The following is a 25933-nucleotide window of genomic DNA, read 5'->3' as shown; positions in this document are numbered from 1 at the left end:
TTTGTGAACGACTGAGCATTTCACGGAAGCTGCTTTTATACCCAATCATGGCACCCACCTGTTCCCAATTAGCCTGTTCACCTGTGGGATGTTCCAAAAAAGCGTTTGATGAGCATTCCTCAACTTTCTCACTCTTTTTTGCCACTTGTGCCAGCTCTTTTGAAACGTGTCACAGGCATCAAATTCCAAATGAGCTAATATTTGTAAAAAATAACGTTTTCCAGTTGGAACGTTAAATATCTTGTCTTTGCAGTCTATTCAATTGAATATAAGTTGAAAAGGATTTGTCGTATTCTCTTTTTATTTACCATTTACACAACGTGACAACTTCACTGCTTTTGGGGTTTGTACAAAAACATGCGGCAGCTACAATAGCAATCTATGTTGATATACCAGAGCAGCATGGTCCACCAGTCCCATAGGCTTGAAACCAAGTCAGCCAAGAAGCCACCAGGTGTTTCATCAACACATGCACCCCTGAACGCATCACAGTGATGACATGCAAACATACACCACCTCCATGCACAACCCTCCCTGTACCTCTTTCTTCTTGTTCTTCAGCATGTTCTGGAACTTGGAGAGTTCCTTATCCTGGTCCGCTTTGATGCGCTTGGCTTCGTCCCGCAAGCGGCTGGTGTGGTCCTGTTCCAGGCGCTCGATGGTCTGCTTTTGCTTCTTCTCCATGCCCTCCACTTCCTGGTCGTACTGGCGCTTCTTGGCCTGCACACACAGCAGCGGGTACAGTCCTCCCCAGTACCAACAGTGCAGTGGTACCATCTCTGTTCAGGCGGCTCAGTATAATATTTATAAGTCAACAATAAGTTGTATTCAATTAATTGGAGGGTTCGTGGTCTACAAAGAAGACAGCTGTGGCTGTAGGAAACTTCTTGATAATTTTTTAAATAAATTAATTAATATACTATTATTTTATTTATTTATTCAACTATTAATAAATGACTATTTTGTCAATGACAGCTGTTTTCCTCTGCACATTCCAATGCGAGTTCAAATCATATCAAAGTCAACTTTTTTTCCTCATTTTTGTGGTTTAAGTAAATAAACGCCAATGGCTACAATTACGTTATTTGTGGTATTTTTTTTATGGAACAACTGTGCCTTGCCTCAAAAAAGGTTGAAAACACTGTGATGCATTATTGGTGCGTGCAAAACAGCAGCAGGCGAGTGTGGCCTGCGGGCCAGTTCTAATAAAAATCAAATATCATCCCGGGGGCCATAGATCGATCATTCGCGGGCTGGATCTGGCCCGTGGGTCTTGACTTTGACACTAAAGTGTCTACATAAATAATAACGAATAATTAATGGTTTCATTATGCTGTATAATAGACTGTATTTATATTATTCACATGTGAATAATTCTGTATAATAGACTATTTATATTATTCACATGTGAATAATGCTGTATAATAGACTGTATTTATATTATTCACATGTGAATAATGCTGTATAATAGACTGTACTGTATTATTCACATGTGAATAATGCTGTATAATAGACTGTGTTTATATTATTCACATGTAAATAATGCTGTATAATAGACTGTATTTATATTATTCACATGTGAATAATGCTGTATAAAAGACTATTTATATTATTCACATGTGAATAATGATGTATAAAACACTGTATTTATATTATTCACATGTGAATAATGCTGTATAATGCTGTATAATAGACTAAAGGGGACAACGTGGCGAAGTTGGTAGAGTGGCCGTGTCAGCAATCGGAGTGTTGCTGGTTACTGGGGTTCAATCCCCACCTTCTACCATCCTAGTCACGTCTGTTGTGTCCTTGGGAAAGACATTTCACCCTTGCTCCTGATGGCTGCTGGTTAGCGCCTTGCATGGCAGCTCCCGCCATCAGTGTGTGAATGAGTGAATGTGGAAATACTGTCAAAGTGCTTTGAGTACCTTAAAGGTAGAAAAGCGCTATACAAGTATAACCCATAACCCACTGTCTTTATATTATTCAAATGTAAATAATGCTGTATAATAGACTGTATTTATATTATTCACATGTGAATAATGCTGTATAATAGACTGTATTGTATTATTCACATGTGAATAATGCTGTGTAATAGACTGTTTATATTATTCAGATGTAAATAATGCTGTATAATAGACTGTATTTATATTATTCACATGTGAATAATGCTGTATAAAAGACTATTTATATTATTCACATGTGAATAATGCTGTATAAAACACTATATTTATATTATTCACATGTGAATAATGCTGTATAATAAACTGTATTAGTATTATTCACATGTGAATAATGCTGTATAATAGACTGTATTTATATTATTCACATGTAAATAATGCTGTATAATAGACTGTATTTATATTATTCACATGTGAATAATGCTGTATAATAGACTGTATTTATATTATTCACATGTGAATAATGCTGTATAATAGACTGTATTTATATTATTCACATGTGAATAATACTGTATAATAGACGGTATTTATATTATTCACATGTGAATAATGCTGTATAATAGACTGTATTTATGTTATTCACATGTGAATAATGCTGTATAATGGACTGTATTTATATTATTCACAACCCCCTGGGAGGTGAGGGGAGCAGTGGGCAGCAGCAGTGGCCGCGCCCGGGAATCATTTTTGGTGATTTAACCCCCAATTCCAACCCTTGATGCTGAGTGCCAAGCAGGGAGGTACAGGGTCCCATTTTTATAGTCTTTGGTATGACTCGGCTTGGGTTTGAACTCACAACCTACCGATCTCAGGGCGGTGAATAATGCTGTATAATAGACTGTATTTATATTATTCACATGTGAATAATGCTGTATAATAGACTGTATTTATATTATTCACATGTGAATAATGCTGTATAATAGACTGTATTTATGTTATTCACATGTGAATAATGCTGTATAATAGACTCTATTTATGTTATTCACATGTGAATAATGCTGTATAATAGACTGTATTTATATTATTCACATGTGAATAATGCTGTATAATAGACTGTATTTATATTATTCACATGTAAAAAATACCTAAGTGTTTATTGTCTATTGTGAGCGAACTGTGGTGCTGAATTTCCCCCAGGGATCAATAAAGTACTTTCTATTCTATTCTATAATTTGACCAAGTTGTAAACTGTAGGTTAGATATAATTATTTAATATGATGAGTAAGATGACTAATTCGGTGTTATTATTTGTAGTGTAAAAGTTGGGCACTGAGGTCAATAAGGTGTGATGTACATGATGACAATTCAATCATGACATGCAAATGGAGGTGTGCAGTAGGAGATGGTGGAAGTGACTCACTGTAGTTTCCTGCTCAAAGCGCCGCAAGATGTGGTCCCTCTGCTGCTGCAGCTTGTTGCTGAGCTGCTGCTGAGCTCGCTGCTCCTCTTTCTGCAGCAGGCGCAGCTCTCGCAGCTCCTGCCGCCTGAGGAAAGTGCAACATGCATTTGTATTCTTGTGCACTTGAGACAAGACCACCACTGAACATCTCACTGCGTGTCTTCAAAGAGGTAACACCTCGCAGCAGATTACCCACCTTCACTTGAGCGGTGGACTATTTAAAGGCATGCATGCTAAATAGGTCAGGTTCCTTATTTTGGACCGGCAGTACCGCGGGGGGGGGGGGGGGGGATTAAGAGTCGAGACACACACCTTAGGAACCTCATCTCCTCGTTCTTGGCGTCGTCATCCGTCACTATCTTCGACGTGGTCACGCTGACTTCCACGCCGTCCACCATGAACTTGCGCGTTTTTTTCAGAGTCTTCTTCTGGCGTTTTAGCTCCTACAAAAAAGTGAAACGTTGGGAAAGTTAGGTGACAGTACAGATGTCTGTGCTTGTTGTGTGGGTTCCCTCTTGACGCCAGTCCAACCCAAAACGTGTACATTATCAGGTCTCGAATTGTAACTTTTTAAGGTCAAGGCAAGTGTTGCCTTAAAGGCCTACTGAAAGCCACTACTACCGACCACGCAGTCTGATAGTTTATATATTAATGATGAAATCTTAACATTGCAACACATGCCAATACGGCCGGGTTAACTTATAAAGTGCAATTTTAAACTTCCCAGGAAACTTCCGCTTGAAAACGTCGCGGTATGATGACGTATGCGCGTGACGTCACGAGGTCAAGGGAAGTGTTTGGACCCAATTCAAATACCTCTGTTTTCTTCGACAAAATTCCACAGTATTCTGGACATCTGTGTTGGTGAATCTTTTGCAATTTGTTTAATGGACAATGGAGACTGCAAATAAGAAAGTTGTAGGTGCGATCGGTGGAGCGGCGGACTACAGCAACACCAACACCAGGAGGTTGTGTTGTGTTTTGAGCAGGATAGCAGACGCACTACAGTGAGTAAGCCCGCCGCCGCATCTAAGTTAGCTTCTGTTTTTTTAGCTTCGCCAAGCTGAATATTATTAATCGTGTATTTACATGTTCATGGTTTAATAGTATTTTTGATCTTCTGTCTATCCATCCAGTCAGGGTTTTTTTTAATTGAGTTTCTATCTGCATTTGAGACTGCTATGCTATCACGTTGGCTACGTAGCTAGGTTAGCTTCTTTTTTTTTAGCTTCGCAAAGCAGAATATTATTAATCGTGTATTTACATGTTCATGGTTTAATAGTATTTTTGATCTTCTGTCTATCCATCCAGTCAGGGTTTTTTTAAATTTAGTTTCTATCTGCATTTGAGACTGCTATGCTATCACGTTGGCTACGTTGCTAGGTTAGCTTCTATTTTTTTTAGCTTCGCAAAGCTGAATATTATTAATCGTGTATTTACATGTTCAGTCACTGTGAATGTCCATTTCGCGTTCTCGACTCTCATTTTCAAGAGGATATAGTATCTGAGGTGGTTTAAAATACAAATCTGTGATCTACAATAGAAAAAGGAGAGAGTGTGGAATCCAATGAGCCAGCTTGTACCTAAGTTACGGTCAGAGCGAAAAACATATACGTCCATCACTGCCTCTCAAGTCCTTCACTGTAACGTTCCTCATCTACGAATCTTTCATCCTCGCTCAAATTAATGGGGTAATCGTCACTTTCTCGGTCCGAATCTCTCTCGCTCCATTGTAAACAATGGGGAATTGTGAGGAATACTAGCTCCTGTGACGTCACGCTACTTCCGGTACAGGCAAGGCTTTTTTTTATCAGCGAGCAAAAGTTGCGAACTTTATCGTCGATTTTCTCTACTAAATCCTTTCAGCAAAAATATGGCAATATCGCGAAATGATCAAGTATGACACATAGAATGGATCTGCTATTCCCGTTTAAATAAAAACATTTCATTTCAGTAGGCCTTTAAAAGAGGGCTCATATTTTAAAGCACTAAGGCAAGTTGGAAGGGCACCAAGGCAAACATTATTTTCTTTCGAGGCAGGGGCTCCAAAGCATGCATATGCAGTATTGTCCACACCTGTCTCCATCTAAACACAGCAGTGCAAGGGAAAAATCGCGTTAAACCAAGCGCTTGGCTCCGATTACTCCGAGGGGAAATCTCCGGAGCAAAGTCCGTGTAGTTAGTCCGCCATGATTATCAAGCCAATCGACGCTAGTGCGCATGCGCCTTACTTTCTGTCGCCTAAAATGCATTATTAAATGACGGGTTTTGGGTAATTAAAAAAATTAGATGGCATTACTAACCGTCGGGAATTTTATCGCAAATTGTTACATCCCTCGTTCATTAACAAGTAAAAAGTCAAGGGCGGTCACGGCATGTTCTTGCTGTCACTTTTTTAGGCCTTACAGAAAATAAGGGACGTGGTTAAATTCCAGCCCTGTGTTATGTTAACTGAAAACCAGATGGCCTCTAGGTGTGTTGATGAGTCTTGCCTCAGGTCAGCTACCTACCTGTACAGACACTGAACCTCCTCCGTCTTTGCTCTTGGACAGGAAGCTGGAGATGGACAGGTTGAGGTCTAGACTGTTGCTGTCTGCAGCTGAGCTACTTCCGGAGTCAGAGTCCTTCTCCATATCCTGGCACCTCACAGCAGGACTTCCCTGCTCTGCCTTGGTCTCAGAGTCGCTCTCCGGGATACTTTGGATGGTGCTGTCTTCTGCCGGAGTGGGTTCCTCCTCCCCAATTGGGAGCGCTCGTCCCGCATCCTCAGTGGCGTCATCACACACTCCATTTGTAGTCCGCAGCTCCTGATCAGACAGCTTTGAAGTCTTCTCGCCTGCTTCCGGCCTCTCCTCATCCTCACTCGGCTTAGTTTGTGCGGCTACGTTCATGTTGGTGTCCACTACTTCTTTATTACCTTCGCTGTCAATACTGACCTCTGTTCCATTAGCCAACTCATGCTGGAGCATCTCATCCGGTTTGCCAACTTGTTCCAGGTCTAATTCCTGGGACGCAGATTCTGGTTTGGCACGTGCAACCTCAAGGGCTTCCTCGGATTCTGTGGAGTCTGCTATCGGCGGATTTGACTCTTCTTTGGTCACTTCTTCCGGCTCTTTTGTTACTTCTAACACTTGAGGAGAATCATTTTCCTTTTCGTCCTTTGTCTGAACATCTGTCACCAGCTCTTCCGCAGACGTAGAAACCTCATCAGCTCGGCCCTCTGGCTCCATACGCTCTTGTGGGACCGTGTCTTCATTACTGGCGTCGGGCACCTCATCCAGCTTCTCCTCCTCCGCCTTGTCGGCCTCGCTTGTCCCGAGACCTTCGTCCGAGAGCTCGTCTTTGGCCGGCTCAGCCTCCGTCTTTTCTGTGACCGATTCCAGCGTGGAGGGCGTGGGCGGAGCTTTGTCCTCCTCTGAGCTCGCCATGCTGGCGTCTGACGGTGCTCTCTTGTGTCCAGGACCCGACTGAGGGGTAGAGAGAAAAAAACAACCCAGAAAAGATTAAAATCACATTATTATTATTGAGCCACTAGGGCTGGGCGATACATGGAGTTTGTAAGATATATCGATATATTTTTAAACAATATATGAATTTTCTGTATTTAATTGATGTATTTGCAAATACTACTTTGTTTTTCGGCTGTTTCTTTCTTTTTTGGGGGTGGGGGGCGGGGGCGGACCGCAGATGTGGGGACCCCCACCCCCCTGGGTGATCGGTGCAATGGACGTCGAGTGGATCTAGCATAATAGTGTGAGAGTCCAGTCCATAGTGGATCTAACATAATAGTGTGAGAGTCCAGTCCATAGTGGATCTAACATAATATTGTGAGAGTCCAGTCCGTAGTGGATCTAACATAATATTGTGAGAGTCCAGTCCATAGTGGATCTAACATAATAGTGAGAGTCCAGTCCATAGTGGATCTAACATAATAGCGTGAGAGTCCAGTCCATAGTGGATCTAACATAATAATGTGAGTCCAGTCCATAGTGGATCTAACATAATAGTGAGAGTCCAGTCCATAGTGGATCTAACATAATAGTGTGAGAGTCCAGTCCATAGTGGATCTAACATAATAATGTGAGTCCAGTCCATAGTGGATCTAACATAATAGTGAGAGTCCAGTCCATAGTGGATCTAACATAATATTGTGAGAGTCCAGTCCATAGTGGATCTAACATAATAGTGAGAGTCCAGGCCATAGTGGATCTAACATAATAGTGTGAGAGTCCAGTCCATAGTGGATCTAACATAATAATGTGAGTCCAGTCCATAGTGGATCTAACATAATAGTGAGAGTCCAGTCCATAGTGGATCTAACATAATAGTGTGAGAGTCCAGTCCATAGTGGATCTAACATTAGAGTGTGAGAGTCCAGTCCATAGTAGATCTAACATAATAGTGTGAGAGTCCTGTCCATAGTGGATCTAACATAATAGTGAGAGTCCAGTCCATAGTGGATCTAACATAATAGTGTGAGAGTCCAGTCCATAGTAGATCTTACATAATACTGTGAGAGTCCAGTCCATAGTGGATCTAACATAATAGTGAGAGTCCAGTCCATAGTGGATCTAACATGATAGTGAGAGTCCAGTCCATAGTGGATCTAACATAATAGTGTGAGAGTCCAGTCCGTAGTGGATCTAACATAATATTGTGAGAGACCAGTCCGTAGCGGATCTAACATAATATTGTGAGAGTCCAGTCCGTAGCGGATCTAACATAATAGTGTGAGAGTCCAGTCCATAGTGGATCTAACATAATAGTGTGAGAGTCCAGTCCATAGGGGATCTAACATAATATTGTGAGAGTCCAGTCCGTAGCGGATCTAACATAATATTGTGAGTCCAGTCCGTAGTGGATCTAACATAATAGTGTGAGAGTCCAGTGCATATTGGATCTAACATAATAGTTTGAGAGTCCAGTCCATAGTGGATCTAACATAATAGTGTGAGAGTCCAGTCCATAGCGGATCTAACATAATAGTGTGAGAGTCCAGTCCATAGCGGATCTAACATAATATTGTGAGAGTCCAGTCCGTAGCGGATCTAACATAATAGTGAGAGTCCAGTCCATAGTGGATCTAACATGATAGTGAGAGTCCAGTCCATAGTGGATCTAACATAATAATAGTGAGAGTCCAGTCCATAGCGGATCTAACATAATAGTGAGAGAGTCCAGTCCATAGTGGATCTAACATAATAGTGTGAGAGCCCAGTCCGTAGCGGATCTAACATAATAGTGTGAGAGTCCAGTCCATAGTGGATCTAACATAATAGTGTGAGAGTCCAGTCCATAGTGGATCTAACATAATAGTGTGAGAGTCCAGTCCATAGTGGATCTAACATAATAGTGTGAGAGTCCAGTCCATAGTGGATCTAACATAATAGTGTGAGAGTCCAGTCCGTAGTGGATCTAACATAATAGTGTGAGAGTCCAGTCCGTAGTGGATCTAACATAATAGTGTGAGAGTCCAGTCCATAGTGCATCTAACATAATAGTGTGAGAGTCCAGTCCATAGTGGATCTAACATAATATTGTGAGAGTCCAGTCCGTAGCGGATCTAACATAATAGTGAGAGTCCAGTCCATAGTGGATCCAACATAATATTGTGAGAGTCCAGTCCATAGTGGATCTAACATAATATTGTGAGAGTCCAGTCCGTAGCGGATCTAAAATAATAGTGAGAGTCCAGTCCGTAGCGGATCTAACATAATAGTGAGAGTCCAGTCCATAGTGGATCTAACATAATAGTGAGAGTCCAGTCCATAGTGGATCTAACATAATAGTGAGAGTCCAGTCCATAGTGGATCTAACATAATAGTGAGAGTCCAGTCCATAGTGGATCTAACATAATATTGTGAGAGTCCAGTCCGTAGTGGATGTAACATAATATTGTGAGAGTCCAGTCCGTAGTGGATCTAACATAATAGTGTGAGAGTCCAGTCCATAGTGGATCTAACATAATAGTGTGAGAGTCCAGTCCATAGTGGATCTAACATAATAGTGTGAGAGTCCAGTCCATAGTGGATCTAACATAATAGTGTGAGAGTGCAGTGCATAGTGGATCTAACATAATAGTGTGAGAGTCCAGTCCATAGTGGATCTAACATAATAGTGAGAGTCCAGTCCATAGTGGATCTAACATAATAGTGTGAGAGTCCAGTCCATAGTGGATCTAACATAATATTGTGAGAGTCCAGTCCGTAGTGGATCTAACATAATATTGTGAGAGTCCAGTCCATAGTGGATCTAACATAATAGTGAGAGTCCAGTCCATAGTGGATCTAACATAATAGTGTGAGAGTCCAGTCCATAGTGGATCTAACATAATAGTGAGAGTCCAGTCCATAGTGGATCTAACATAATAGTGTGAGAGTCCAGTCCATAGTGGATCTAACATAATAATGTGAGTCCAGTCCATAGTGGATCTAACATAATAGTGAGAGTCCAGTCCATAGTGGATCTAACATAATATTGTGAGAGTCCAGTCCATAGTGGATCTAACATAATAGTGAGAGTCCAGTCCATAGTGGATCTAACATAACAGTGTGAGAGTCCAGTCCATAGTGGATCTAACATAATAATGTGAGTCCAGTCCATAGTGGATCTAACATAATAGTGAGAGTCCAGTCCATAGTGGATCTAACATAATAGTGTGAGAGTCCAGTCCATAGTGGATCTAACATTAGAGTGTGAGAGTCCAGTCCATAGTGGATCTAACATAATAGTGAGAGTCCAGTCCATAGTGGATCTAACATAATAGTGTGAGAGTCCAGTCCATAGTAGATCTTACATAATAGTGTGAGAGTCCAGTCCATAGTGGATCTAACATAATAGTGAGAGTCCAGTCCATAGTGGATCTAACATGATAGTGAGAGTCCAGTCCATAGTGGATCTAACATAATAGTGTGAGAGTCCAGTCCGTAGTGGATCTAACATAATATTGTGAGAGACCAGTCCGTAGTGGATCTAACATAATATTGTGAGAGTCCAGTCCGTAGCGGATCTAACATAATAGTGTGAGAGTGCAGTCCATAGTGGATCTAACATAATATTGTGAGAGTCCAGTCCGTAGCGGATCTAACATAATATTGTGAGTCCAGTCCGTAGTGGATCTAACATAATAGTGTGAGAGTCCAGTGCATAGTGGATCTAACATAATAGTGTGAGAGTCCAGTCCATAGTGGATCTAACATAATAGTGTGAGAGTCCAGTCCATAGCGGATCTAACATAATAGTGTGAGAGTCCAGTCCGTAGCGGATCTAACATAATATTGTGAGAGTCCAGTCCGTAGCGGATCCAACATAATATTGTGAGAGTCCAGTCCGTAGCGGATCTAACATAATAGTGAGAGTCCAGTCCATAGTGGATCTAACATAATAGTGAGAGTCCAGTCCATAGTGGATCTAACATAATAATAGTGAGAGTCCAGTCCATAGCGGATCTAACATAATAGTGAGAGAGTCCAGTCCATAGTGGATCTAACATAATAGTGTGAGAGTCCAGTCCGTAGTGGATCTAACATAATATTGTGAGAGCCCAGTCCGTAGCGGATCTAACATAATAGTGTGAGAGTCCAGTCCATAGTGGATCTAACATAATAGTGTGAGAGTCCAGTCCGTAGTGGATCTAACATAATAGTGTGAGAGTCCAGTCCATAGTGGATCTAACATAATAGTGTGAGAGTCCAGTCCATAGTGGATCTAACATAATAGTGTGAGAGTCCAGTCCGTAGTGGATCTAACATAATAGTGTGAGAGTCCAGTCCGTAGTGGATCTAACATAATAGTGTGAGAGTCCAGTCCATAGTGCATCTAACATAATAGTGTGAGAGTCCAGTCCATAGTGGATCTAACATAATATTGTGAGAGTCCAGTCCTTAGCGGATCTAACATAATAGTGAGAGTCCAGTCCATAGTGGATCCAACATAATATTGTGAGAGTCCAGTCCATAGTGGATCTAACATAATATTGTGAGAGTCCAGTCCGTAGCGGATCTAACATAATAGTGAGAGTCCAGTCCGTAGCGGATCTAACATAATAGTGAGAGTCCAGTCCGTAGTGGATCTAACATAATAGTGAGAGTCCAGTCCATAGTGGATCTAACATAATAGTGAGAGTCCAGTCCATAGTGGATCTAACATAATAGTGAGAGTCCAGTCCATAGTGGATCTAACATAATAGTGAGAGTCCAGTCCATAGTGGATCTAACATAATATTGTGAGAGTCCAGTCCGTAGTGGATGTAACATAATATTGTGAGAGTCCAGTCCGTAGTGGATCTAACATAATAGTGTGAGAGTCCAGTCCATAGTGGATCTAACATAATAGTGCGAGAGTCCAGTCCATAGTGGATCTAAAATAATAGTGTGAGAGTCCAGTCCATAGTGGATCTAACATAATAGTGTGAGAGTCCAGTCCATAGTGGATCTAACATAATAGTGTGAGAGTCCAGTCCATAGTGGATCTAACATAATAGTGTGAGAGTCCAGTCCGTAGTGGATCTAACATAATAGTGTGAGAGTCCAGTCCATAGTGCATCTAACATAATAGTGTGAGAGTCCAGTCCATAGTGGATCTAACATAATAGTGTGAGAGTCCAGTCCATAGTGGATCTAACATAATAGTGTGAGAGTCCAGTCCGTAGTGGATCTAACATAATAGTGTGAGAGTCCAGTCCATAGTGGATCTAACATAATATTGTTAGAGTCCAGTCCGTAGCGGATCTAACATAATAGTGAGAGTCCAGTCCATAGTGGATCCAACATAATATTGTGAGAGTCCAGTCCATAGTGGATCTAACATAATATTGTGAGAGTCCAGTCCGTAGCGGATCTAACATAATAGTGAGAGTCCAGTCCATAGTGGATCTAACATAATAGTGAGAGTCCAGTCCATAGTGGATCTAACATAATAGTGAGAGTCCAGTCCATAGTGGATCTAACATAATAGTGAGAGTCCAGTCCATAGTGGATCTAACATAATAGTGAGAGTGCAGTCCATAGTGGATCTAACATAATAGTGTGAGAGTCCAGTCCATAGTGGATCTAACATAATATTGTGAGAGTCCAGTCCGTAGCGGATCTAACATAATAGTGTGAGAGTCCAGTCCGTAGTGGATCTAACATAATAGTGAGAGTGCAGTCCATAGTGGATCTAACATAATAGTGTGAGAGTCCAGTCCATAGTGGATCTAACATAATAGTGAGAGTCCAGTCCATAGTGGATCTAACATAATAGTGAGAGTGCAGTCCATAGTGGATCTAACATAATAGTGAGAGTCCAGTCCATAGTGGATCTAACATAATAGTGTGAGAGTCCAGTCCATAGTGGATCTAACATAATAGTGTGAGAGTCCAGTCCATAGTGGATCTAACATAATAGTGAGAGTGCAGTCCATAGTGGATCTAACATAATAGTGTCATTCACTTCAATTTCACTGAATCTCGCTCAAAAATGAATATCTTTATATGTATACTTTCACGGGCAAATATATCTCGATATATATATATATATATATATCGAGATATACATTTTCGTCCATATGGCCCAGCCCTATGAGTCACGTGCACTTTGTTAGTACCAGAGGTGTATCAGGCTCCTCCTCCTCCTCCTCCTCTTTGCTGTCCTCGATCTCCTCGGTGACCTCTGCTTTGGCCTCGGCGATGAGCTCCCGCAGAGGTTTGCTGTCGACCACGCTGGTGACAAAAGGATGCTGCAAGGGCGACACGCAGGATTTGAACATGAAGCCGTCGCTAACAGCATGTGTTGATCTGCAGTAGGGTTGCAGAATTCCGGGAATGTTCAAAGTTGGAAACTTTCCATGGGAATTAATGGGAAATGAATGGGAATAAACATTGAATGCAACATGCTAGATCTTGCAGCATGATTATTAGCTAAAACAACCTGATTTAATGCAAATTCAGTAGAATTTCAACCCTGCACTGTGCATTCCTCCATCACATGCACAGATAATTCCCAGCATGCTACACTACAGCAGGGCTATTGAGGCCACACTAGTATTTGAGCCCAAAGACTTCATCCAGTCAGGGAACTTTTTGATAATATTACTGGGGTAAATATAGCCGTGATGCTAATTTTCTCTATGTTAAATCCCATTAATTTATGCTAACAACGTTAGCGATCCGAATTTACCTTTTTTGTGTGATCTGTAAAGTTCAACTAGCGAATACTAAATCAAAAGGTGTAGTTTCCTCTGCCTTCTGTTCTGCTAGCCATTCTGTTGTCATACAGGAATGTAGCTTATAGTTTGATTTAGCATGCTGATTGAGCGTTCATTTAGTCATCTAGCCTATTTCTATTCATTTGTCCATCAGTCAAATATTTTTAAAAGACTACTCCAATTGTTTAGCTGACTATTTATATCTGTGTGTGGCATTGCATTAGTGTTTTACAAGAATAAATCGATACAAACAGAATAATGCCACGTACACCATCTGATGTGTGGAGACATTTCACCCCAACCAATGTAGGCGGAAAGGCGGTGTGTCAGAATAAATGCATCCAAGTTATCACAAAACTTTGTGTTTCCATGAGTTCCCGGCGAGAGGACAAAAGCTGTCTTTGATCCTACCAATCAAAAGGCTTGTAAAACTCCACTGTGTAGGATGGGAAGCAACATGAAGGCGTCGTTTTTTTTTTATGTATTGTAATCCACAGATAGATTTTGTCTTGACCCGAGATCTACAAAGTGGAGAGGAAGCAGGACCGGCCCAAGCTCCAGGGACCTTTTCTTTGAACTGTTTGTAATCAAAGGCGATGGCTGTTTACGACCCCCCTCCCTTAGAAACAGCTGTTGCCATGTAATCAGGGAAAGTCCAAATAAAAGAGGAGGCGTACAATCTTACGTCAGAGCGTGGAACACTGTGCAAGGGTACAGGTGTACGCGTTTCTCCTCATTGAGCCAAATGTAAGTCTGTCTCTGTTGAATTCCTTGCTTCTTGTCTTGTTTAATAGATGTCATCAGTGTTTGAACCTGACACGGTGTACATTTGCGAATACTGTGCAAAGAGCTACGTCAAAAATGCCACAAAGATGCAGCAGCATATAGACAAGTGCCCGATAATATATCATTATTGTAATTCCCATATATTCCCATTCATTCCCATGGACGGCGTCCAACTTTGAATAATCAACAAATGGTCAATATTTCCAAACTTCCCGAGCTTAACTTCCCGTGGTAAATTTCCGGAAACTTTCCACCCCTTTGCAACCCCTAATCTGCAGGGGAGCATGTCGGCCCACCTGTAGAAGCTGCAGGGGGCTCCACCGATTGTCCACGTTCTTGTCAAGTGCTCTGCGGAGAAAGTCGCTGAATTGTGGTGTCCTGAAGTGACACGTTTGGAAAATATCAGTTTGAAGCTCAGATTTCACTCTCAGTGCTTGTACACATTAAACACACAACATGTCCCTTATCTGGAAACATTCCACCCCCCCAGGGTGAGAGCCCCGGCACGTCATCTCACCAGCGAGAGGGATGCATAAGTGTGGGCGGCTCGGACTTGGCTATTTTCAGCAGCACTCTCATGGGATTCATCTCGTGGTTGGGCGGCTCCACCTGCGCCAGCTCGATCAGGGTCACCCCCAGGGACCAGATGTCCGCCTTGTAGTCGTACGGGCGGTCCTTGGAGGTCTCACACATCACCACCTCAGGAGCCATCCTGCACATGGACATGAAGAGGTCCCATATTACACTTCTTTTTAAACTATTCTGACTGCGACTCAGAGGTCCCACAATAGTGTAATGCAAATGTGACATTTACACTGGGAACACACCGTCTGCAGCTTTAATTTAATTAACTACATTATATATATATACTAGCAGTGTGTATATTGTACATATTACATATTGTTATGAAGGTGTCTGTTACTACATTATATATATACTTGCAGTGTGTATATTGTACATATTACATATTGTTATGAAGGTGTCTGTTACTACATTATATATATGTATACTTGCAGTGTGTATATTGTACATATTACATATTGTTATGAAGGTGTCTGTTACTACATTATACATATACTTGCAGTGTGTATATTGTACATATTACATATTGTTATGAAGGTGTCTGTTACTACATTATATATATACTTGCAGTGTGTATATTGTACATATTACATATTGTTATGAAGGTGTCTGTTACTACATTATACATATATACTTGCAGTGTGTATATTGTACATATTACATATTGTTATGAAAGTGTCTGTTACTACATTATATATATACTTGCAGTGTGTATATTGTACATATTACATATTTTTATGAAGGTGTCTGTTACAACATTATATATATACTTGCCGTGTGTATATTGTACATATTACATATTGTTATGAAGGTGTCTGTTACTACATTATATATATACTTGCAGTGTGTATATTGTACATATTACATATTGTTATGAAGGTGTCTGTTACTACATTATATATATACTTGCAGTGTGTATATTGTACATATTACATATTGTTATGAAGGTGTCTGTTACTACATTATATATATATACTTGTAGTGTGTATATTGTACATATTACATATTGTTATGAAGGTGTCTGTTACTACATTATATATATACTTGTAGTGTGTATATTGTACATATTACATATTGTTATGAAGGTGTCTGTTACTACATTATATATATACTTGCAGTGTGTATATTGTACATATTGTTATGAAGGTGTCTGTTACTACATTATATATATATCTACTTGTGGTGTGTATATTGTACATATTACATATTGTTATGAAGGTGTCTGTTACTACAATATGTATATAGTTGCAGTGTGTATATTGTACATATTACATATTGTTATGAAAGTGTCTGTTACTACATTATATATATACTTGCAGTGTGTATATTGTACACATTACATATTGTTATGAAGGTGTCTGTTACTACATTATATATATACTTGTAGTGTGTATATTGTACATATTACATATTGTTATGAAGGTGTCTGTTACTACATTATATATATACTTGCAGTGTGTATATTGTACATATTACATATTGTTATGAAGGTGTCTGTTACTACATTATATATATACTTGCGGTGTGTATATTGTACATATTACATGTTGTTATGAAGGTGTCTGTTACTACATTATATATATACTTGCAGTGTGTATATTGTACATATTACATATTGTTATGAAAGTGTTTGTTACTACATTATATATATACTTGCAGTGTGTATATTGTACATATTACATATTGTTATGAAGGTGTTTGTTACTACATTATATATATACTTGCAGTGTGTATATTGTACATATTACATATTGTTATGAAGGTGTCTGTTACTAAATTATATATATACTTGCCGTGTGTATATTGTACATATTACATATTGTTATGAAGGTGTCTGTTACTACATTATATATATACTTGCGGTGTGTATATTGTACATATTACATGTTGTTATGAAGGTGTCTGTTACTACATTATATATATACTTGCGGTGTGTATATTGTACATATTACATGTTGTTATGAAGGTGTCTGTTACTACATTATATATATACTTGCAGTGTGTATATTGTACATATTACATATTGTTATGAAGGTGTTTGTTACTACATTATATATATACTTGCAGTGTGTATATTGTACATATTACATATTGTTATGAAGGTGTTTGTTACTACATAATATATATACTTGCAGTGTGTATATTGTACATATTACATATTGTTATGAAGGTGTCTGTTACTAAATTATATATATACTTGCCGTGTGTATATTGTACATATTACATATTGTTATGAAGGTGTCTGTTACTACATTATATATATACTTGCAGTGTGTATATTGTACATATTACATATTGTTATGAAAGTGTCTGTTACTACATTATATATATACTTGCAGTGTGTATATTGTACATATTACATATTGTTATGAAGGTGTCTGTTACTACAATATACCGTAATTTCCGGACTATAAGCCGCTACTTTTTCCCCTCGTTCTGGTCCCTGCGGCTTATACAAGGGTGCGGCTTATTTACGGCCTGTTCTTCTCCGACACCGACGAAGAGGATTTCGGTGGTTTTAGTACGCAGGAGGAAGACGATGACACAATGATTAAAGACTGACTTTTCATATACCTGGTAGGCTGGTTATTTTGATAACGTACAGGTGAGCACTTTGTATTACTTTGCACCGTTGTATTATTTGTACTCTGCACGAATGCTGTTCGCCATGTCAAAGATGTGAAAGTTTGATTGAATGATTGAAAGATTTATTGTTAATAAATGGGACGCTTTGCGTTCCCAAACAGTCATCTCTGTCCCGACAATCCCCTCCGTGGTAGCAGGAACCCCTATATACTACGGTAATTACACATCAAAACCCTGCGGCTTATAGTCGGGTGCGGCTTATATATGGAGCAATCTGTATGTTCCCCTAAATTTAGCTGGTGCGGCTTATAGTCAGGTGCGGCTTATAGTCCGGAAATTACGGTATATATAGTTGCAGTGTGTATATTGTACATATTACATATTGTTATGAAAGTGTCTGTTACTACATTATATATATACTTGCAGTGTGTATATTGTACATATTACATATTGTTATGAAGGTGTTTGTCACTACATTATATATATACTTGCAGTGTGTTTATAAAATGTTGATGCTTTCGAAGTTGTTTTAGAATCCTGAAAAAAAGCATGTGTGTTCTTGTCTCTCATAATGATTGTGAATGATAAACAAAATTAAAAAAACAAGCGCAGTTTTCTTTAAACTATATACGGGTTACTATCCACTGGTGCTTACACAGCTGTCTTTGATCTTATCAAGCAAAAGGCGGACAGCTTGTAAACCTCCACTGTGTGCGATGGACCCCTCCTCTTAGAAGCAGCTGCAGCTACGTAATCAGGGAATGCCCAAATAAATGAGGAGGCGTGGAACTTGTTCCTGAGAGCGTGGGGCGACACTGTGCGAGGGTGCAGGTCCACACGCTCTCCTCATGAGCTAAATTGAATCTTGTCTCTGTTTGATTCCTTGCTTCTTGTCTTGTTTAATAGATAGTTCGGTGTTTGAACCTGACAAAATAGTTTTAGGTTTGGCGATCACAAACAGGCTACAGTGCCACATATCAGTGTTAGGGGCGTGCCAGCAACTTCAGGGTTCCAGGTTCGATCCCCGCTTCCGCCATCCTAGTCACTGCCGTTGTGTCCTTGGGCAAGACACTTTACCCACCTGCTCCCAGTGCCACCCACACTGCTTTAAATGTAACTTAGATGTTGGCTTTCACTATGTAAAGCGCTTTGCGTCACTAGAGAAAAGTGCTATATAAATATAATTCACTTCACTTTACTATAACACCATTTAAGAGTCTGTTACCTCACAGAGGACCACTGTTTTGCCATAAACAGTCATTCTCTTGTTTCCTGGAGGGCAAAATGACTGTCAGCATCTGTAAACCAGTCTGTGTTTAAAACTGGCATCGTTCAAGACTCAACTTGCTAAATGAGGGTTGCCCCCTTCCTAACTTGCGTGATAGCACAAGTAAAAAATGATCCTGTGGAGCTGCTGAGATGACCAAATAGAATTGTAAGAACCTGTTGTGTCTAGGCTGCACGACTCACCAGTACGGCGTGCCGATGAAGGAATCTCTCCTCTGCAAGGTCTTTGTGTTTTTTGCAGAAACACCAAAATCCGCTGAAAAACAGGAAAATAATTGATAATCCTTTCCTCCATTTGCTTTGCCAAAGCGCCGTTTATCAGTGACTCAAACAGCACAGTTGTAGTTAGTCATGCATTCTGTACTTGTTCATATTAGTCATGAACAAGTACAACACTATGTACACCAGGGTTGTACCCATACCAATATTTTGGTACCGCTACCAAAATGTATTTCGATACTTTTCTAAAAATAAAAGGGGACCACAAAAAATTTCATTATTGGCTTTATTTGAACAAAAAATGTTAGTGTACATGAAACATATGTTTATTATTGTCATTTAGTCCTTAAATAAAATAGACAACTTGTCTTTTAGTAGTAAGTAAACAAACAAAGACTCCTAATTAGTCTGCTGACGTATGCAGTAACATATTGTGTCATTTATACACCTATTATTTGGTCAAAATGATTAAGGACAAGTGGTAGAAAATGAATTATTAATCCATTTGTTCATTTATTGTTAATATCTGCGTACTTTCTCTTTCAACATGTTCTATCTACACTTCTGTTAAAATGTAATAATGACCTATTTTTCCGGTACATTTTAGAAGCGGCATAGTACTGAATATGATTCATTAGTATCGCGGTATTATATTAATACCGATACACCGTACAACCCTAATGTATTATTTATCATTTAATTTCTTAGTACATGAAACATTTGTTTATTATTGTAATTTAGTCCTTAAATAAAATAGTGAACATACTAGACAACTTGTCTTTTAGTAGTAAGTAAACAAACAAAGACTCCTAATTAGTATGCAGTAACATATTGTGTCATTTATACTCCTATTATTTTGTACACATTATGAGGGACAAACTGTAAAAATTGATTATTAATCTACTTGTTCATTTACTGTTAATATCTGCTTATTTTCTGTTTGAACATGTTCTATCTACACTTCTGTTCAAATGTAATAATCACTTATTCTTCTCTTCTTTGATACTTTACATTAGTTTTGGATGATACCACACATTTAGGTATCGATCTGATACCAAGTAGTTACAGGATCATACATAAAATTTATAAACATGATATGAATTTTTAAAAAATAAAAGATTTAGTGATGCTAAAAAAAATATGGATGTAATCATAGTAGTATCGACTAAATACGCTCCTGCACTTGGTATCATTACAGTGGATGTCAGGTGTAGATCCACCCATGGCATTTGTTTACATTGTGAGCTATTGTATCCTCCTCCCGTGTGTAGTGAAGCACGTTTTTCTATTCCTCGTCCTCCAGTGATAATGCTACTTGTAAGAAACATACTTTATTTGTCGCCATGGAGGCCAGAATTAGTGATTTAGAAGTAGCTCAAACACTGTGGATGGACGTTAGCCGCTAACTAGCTAGCCATGTCTTAAAGCAGCTCTTCCTGAGGGTGTTTCAGTGTTATAACTTCACCTTTATCTTTACTTTTTCACACCAAAATGCGTCCGTTCTCCCTTTTCTGTCTACACACGGTGTCTGCTTGTAAGTACTCTGTGTGTGGGCGCTGCCGAACATGCTCCTCTGCTCGTAAAACCAGCAATGTCACGACGCGCCGTCATGCCCGTTACAAAAAAAAGGCGCCATAGAACCGAATATGATTCATTAGTATCGCGGTACTATACTAGTACCGATACAGACATGAGGTCTATCATCAAGTGCCTTGATAATTATTGCTCGCCAGGCCACGCCATTGACCTTCTGCCTACAAAGCGTGCATCATCAAAGAACCAGCAAGCTCGGGGTGCTACAGGAAAACCTGGAATACTTTTGGGTTATCGCGCAACCTGCGGGATGTAAAAATCCGTCACTCGGGGCAACACTTAGTTAAAAAAAAAAAAGGAGAAACCGCACATGAATGACTTGTGTAAACACGGAGCTATGCGGCGTGCACTTGGCTCCGCCGGGTGCCACGGTGCTGATGGGAGCCCCAAAAATTGACTTAACTAATTATCTCCTTAAGCCTTTAAGTGGCTCCGTGGGAGGCTTCTAAGTGGCCACCCAGGACACCAGCAGGGAGAGACGACAACAACTAATCTACTTTTGTTCCACGCAGTATTCTACAGGGGACTTTAACTGGGGCTTTAGCGGGAACAGAAGCAATCATTTCCAGGATGAATAATCCTTCCCAGTTAGTCACACACATGGTCTAATGCAAAGAATAGTTCCAGTGGGAGGATGAACGCTACACCCCGCACAAGTCATTTTCTATACTGTATATCATGGGTCACCAACGCGGTGCCCGCGGGCACCAGGTAGCCCGTAAGGACCAGATGAGTAGCCCGCTGGCCTGTTCTAAAAATAGCTCAAATAGCAGCACTTACCAGTGAGCTGCCTCTATTTTTTAAATTGTATTTATTTACCAGCAAGCTGGTCTCGCTTTGCCCGACATTTTTAATTCTAAGAGAGACAAAACTCAAATAGAATTTGAAAATCCAAGAAAATATTTTAAAGACTTGGTCTTCACTTGTTTAAATAAATTCATACATTTTTTTTACTTTGCTTCTTATAACTTTCAAAAAGACAATTTTAGAGAAAAAAATACAACCTTAAAAATGATTTTTAAACACATATACCTTTTTACCTTTTAAATTCCTTCCTCTTCTTTCCTGACAATTTAAATCAATGTTCAAGTAAATTTATTTTTTTTATTGTAAAGAATAATAAATACATTTTAATTTAATTCTTCATTTTAGCTTCTGTTTTTTCGACGAAGAATATTTGTGAAATATTTCTTCAAACTTATTATGATTAAAATTCAAAATAATTATTCTGGCAAATCTAGAAAATCTGTAGAATCAAATTTAAATCTTATTTCAAAGCCTTTTGAATTTATTTTAAAATTTTTGTTCTGGAAAATCTAGAAGAAATAAGGATTTGTCTTTGTTACAAATATAGCTTGGTCCAATTTGTTATATATTCTAACAAAGTGTAGATTGGATTTTAACCTATTTAAAACATGTCATCAAAATTCTAAAATTAATCTTAATCAGGAAAAATTACTAATGATGTTCCATAAATTATTTTTTTAATTTTTTCAAAAAGATTCGAATTAGCTAGTTTTTCTCTTCTTTTTTTCGGTTGAATTTTGAATTTTAAAGAGTCGAAATTGAAGATAAACTATGTTTCAAAATGTAATTGTCATTTTTTTTGTGTTTTCTCCTCTTTTAAACCGTTCAATTAAGTGTAAATATCATTAATTATTAATAATAACATAGAGTTAAAGGTAAATTGAGCAAATTGGCTATTTCTGGCAATTTATTTAAGTGTGTATCAAACTGGTAGCCCTTCGCATTAATCAGTACCCAAGAAGTAGCTCTTGGTTTCAAAAAGGTTGGTGACCCCTGCTGTATATCTTCACAAAGGTCAATATATACAACTTGGACATACAAAACCCCAAAAGCTGTGAAGTTGTCAGGTTGTGTAAATGGTAAATAAAAAGAGAATACAACAAATCCTTTTCAACTTATATTCAATTGAATAGACTGCAAAGACAAGATATTTCATGTTCACACTGAGAAACTTTGTTATTTTTTGCAAATATTAGCTCATTTGGAATTTGATGCCTGCGACATGTTTCAAAAAAGCTGGCACAGGTGGCAAAAAAGACTGAGAAAGTTGAAGAATGCTCCTCAAACACTTATCAAAGACTTAAAAAGTTGCAAGAATATCTTTGAATTTAAAAATTGTTACAAAAAGAGACAACTGCAATTATATCAAACTGATTTTTGCTTTTGATTGGGCGTGTCACTGTGAAAGTGCTTAAACGAAAATTAAAAAGAATGTTGGAGTTCGGGCGTTGGTGGAGGGAACAGTTTATAAAGTCATCAAAAATAATTTGTGCTAAAAAGGGGGCAGATAAATATAAGAATAGTGTTCTTCCATCTGCTCCTTTCTGATCATGGAAATGTATAAGAAACAAAAAAACAATGAAAGTGTCAAATGTACCTGGCTTGTATGTATGCATTTTCATGAAAGGAATAAAAAGAAATGATGAGGATTGTTACAATAATTGTATCTAAGTTATCACAAAACTTTGTGTTGCCATGAGTTCCCGGCGAGCAGACAAAAGCTGTCTCTGATCCTACCAAGCAAAAGGCTTGTAAAACTCCACTGTGTAGGATGGGAAGCAACATGTTCTGTTTCTTTGACGTATTGTAATCAACAGAAAGATATTGTCTTGACCCGAGATCTACAAAGTGAAGAGGAAGCAGGACCTGACTCCCCTCCAGGGACCTCTTCTTTGACCCGTTTTACGACCTTTTCTTTGAACTGTTCTGTAACCAAAGGCGATGGCTATTTACGACCCCCCTCCCTTAGAAACGGCTGTTGCCATGTAATCAGGGAAAGTCCAAATAAAAGAGGAGGCGTACAATCTTTCGTCAGAGCGTGGTGAGACTGTGAAAAGAGTACAGTCCAGACGTCTCTCCTCAATGGAGCCAAATTTAATTCTGTCTCTGTTTAATTCCTTGCTTCTAGTCTTGTTTAATAGATGTCATCAGTGTTTGAACCTGACAATGATGATGGTGATTTGGAACATCTCACAGGTGAACAGGCTAATTGGGAACAGGTGAGTGCCATGATTGGGTATAAAAGCAGCTTCCATGAAATGCTCAGTCGTTCACAAACAAGGACGGGGCGAGGGTCACCACTTTGTCAACAAATGCCTGAGCAAATTGTTTGAGAAAAGCATTTCTCAAGCAGCTGTTGCAAGGAATTTAGGGATTTCACCATCTACACTCCGTGATATCATCAAAAGGTTCAGAGAACCTGGAGAAATCACTGCACGTAAGCGGCAAGGCTGAAAACCAACATTGAATGCCTGTGACCTTCCGTCCCTCAGGCGGTACTGCATCAAAAAGCGACATCAACGTGTAAAGGATATCCCTTAGGGGTGATGGACGGCTGGGCATTATTGAAGAGCATCAGCCGGCCACTGTAACCCCCACTCCCTCCCCTCTGTTGCAAGTCTCGAGTTGTATGTTGTAATATGTATATGTGAGTTCTTTTCCCCACTCTAGATTGTTTTGTTTTTTTTTACTCATTCTCCCCCAGCATTTACCTTTTTGCCATCTTTTACGGGTCGCGTTCCTGTTCTGTAACCCTGTACACGGTTTGTTTGTATGATCTTGAACGGGTTTGTGTTGAAAACAAAGTTTTGTTGTACTTGTGCAATGACAATAAAGACCATACCATACCATACCACATCACCACAGGGGCTCAGGAACACTTCAGAAAACCACTGTCAGTAACTACAGTTGGTCGCTACATCTGTAAGTGCAAGTTAAAACTCTACTATGCAAAAGCCAAAGCCATTTATCAACAACACCCAGAAACTTCTAAGTTAATGATTATTTACAACAAAAAAAAGAAATCAGTGTGAACATTAAATATCTTGTATTTGCAGTCTAATTAATTGAATATAAGTTGAAAAGGATTTGCAAATCATTGTATTCTCTTTTTATTTACCATTTACACAACATATCAACTTCACTGCTTTTGGCTTTTGTAGGTTAGAATAGTCGGAATGCAACTTGTACAGAAGTATAGATTTATTTTCCAATGAACACTCAAGTCAACATACAGCTAGTGCTTCTGTTATTGTCTAAATCAGGGATATCTAAATTGTTGTAGTTAGGCCACATTTCCATAAAACTACGGACCAGGGGGGCCAATAATGTTATTTTGTAAATTCCAGAGAACCAGAATCCTTTACAGTGGACATTTGATTCCGGTCTATTTATTTTTCTCAGAGTTACAAAAAAGCTAGTCCAAGTCTCCGGCAGCTGGCAGCGGCTCCTTTTTATTAACCAGAGGTAACACAAGCCGATAAAAATGTCCAACAGAACAGCCGCTGCAGTGCTAACTGCTAAAGCTGACGTCACACGTCGCTAGGCAACAGACACCGCCTTTTAAAGGTACATGCACGCACACGATGCTCTCATATGAAAATTCCCTCAATGGGGCATGACAATATTAAAGTGTTTTTTAAGTAATGCATTACTTTCCTTAGTAATCAACTGCATGGAGCTGTTTTTAAAACCATTAGTTATTCCACAATTATGCCAGCGTGTTGTTATTTACAGATAGTAAAACTATGTTACTACTAGGGTTGTCCCGATACCAATATTTTGGTACAGATACTTTGATACTTTTCTCAATAAAGGGTACCTTAAAAAATGGCATTGTTGCCTTTATTGTAACAAAAAATCTTAGTGTACATGAAACATATGTTTATTATTGTCATTTAGTCCTTAAATAAAATAGTGAAGATACTAGACAACTTGTCTTTTAGTAGTAAGTAAACAAACACAGACTCCTAATTAGTCTGCTGACGTATGCAGTAACATATTGTGTCATTTATACACCTATTATTTTGTACACATTATGAGGGACAAACTGTAAAAAATTATAATTAATCCACTTGTTCATTTACTGTTAATATCGGCTTATTTTCTGTTTTAACATGTTCAATCTACACTTCTGTTAAAATGTAATAATCACTTATTCTTCTCTTCTTTGACACTTTACATTAGTTTTGGATGATACCACACATTTAGGTATCGATCCGATACCAAGTAGTTACAAGATTGTACAATAAAATATAATACATAATAAACCAATAATAATATGGTTAAGAAATACTGATGTAAAGGCTGGGGGTCGAATTTTTTTCTCTTTTAACATGTTCTATCTACACTTCTGTCAAAATGTAATAATCACTTATTCTTTTCTTCTTTGATACATTACATTAGTTTTGGATGATACCACACATTTAGGTATCGATTCGATACCAAGTAGTTACAGGATCATACATTGGTCATATTCAAAGTCCTCATGTGTCCAGGGACGTATTTACTGACTTTATAAACATAATA

At 38.9% G+C, this 25933-nt stretch overlaps 1 protein-coding gene across 3 annotated transcripts in view; it reads right to left on the bottom strand.

Moving 5' to 3' along the window:
* The window catches only part of slka (STE20-like kinase a), a 74154-nt gene that overhangs the window by 26040 nt on the left and 22181 nt on the right, over nt 1-25933 (bottom strand). For all 3 annotated transcript variants that reach the window (XM_062059208.1, XM_062059207.1, XM_062059210.1), the window contains exons 5-12: nt 18971-19043; nt 14850-15044; nt 14629-14710; nt 12947-13078; nt 5871-6827; nt 3673-3803; nt 3322-3445; nt 541-720 (exon numbers count right to left, since the gene is read on the bottom strand). In XM_062059208.1, coding sequence (XP_061915192.1) covers nt 541-720; nt 3322-3445; nt 3673-3803; nt 5871-6827; nt 12947-13078; nt 14629-14710; nt 14850-15044; nt 18971-19043 — 1874 coding nt within the window. The remainder of the gene's footprint in view (nt 1-540; nt 721-3321; nt 3446-3672; nt 3804-5870; nt 6828-12946; nt 13079-14628; nt 14711-14849; nt 15045-18970; nt 19044-25933) is intronic.

Source organism: Entelurus aequoreus, linkage group LG09 (assembly GCF_033978785.1).
Source record: "Entelurus aequoreus isolate RoL-2023_Sb linkage group LG09, RoL_Eaeq_v1.1, whole genome shotgun sequence".
NCBI classification, from domain to species: Eukaryota; Metazoa; Chordata; class Actinopteri; order Syngnathiformes; family Syngnathidae; genus Entelurus; species Entelurus aequoreus.
The sequence above is the reverse complement of the archived record's forward strand: the minus strand, read 5'-3'. Positions and strand labels throughout refer to the sequence as shown.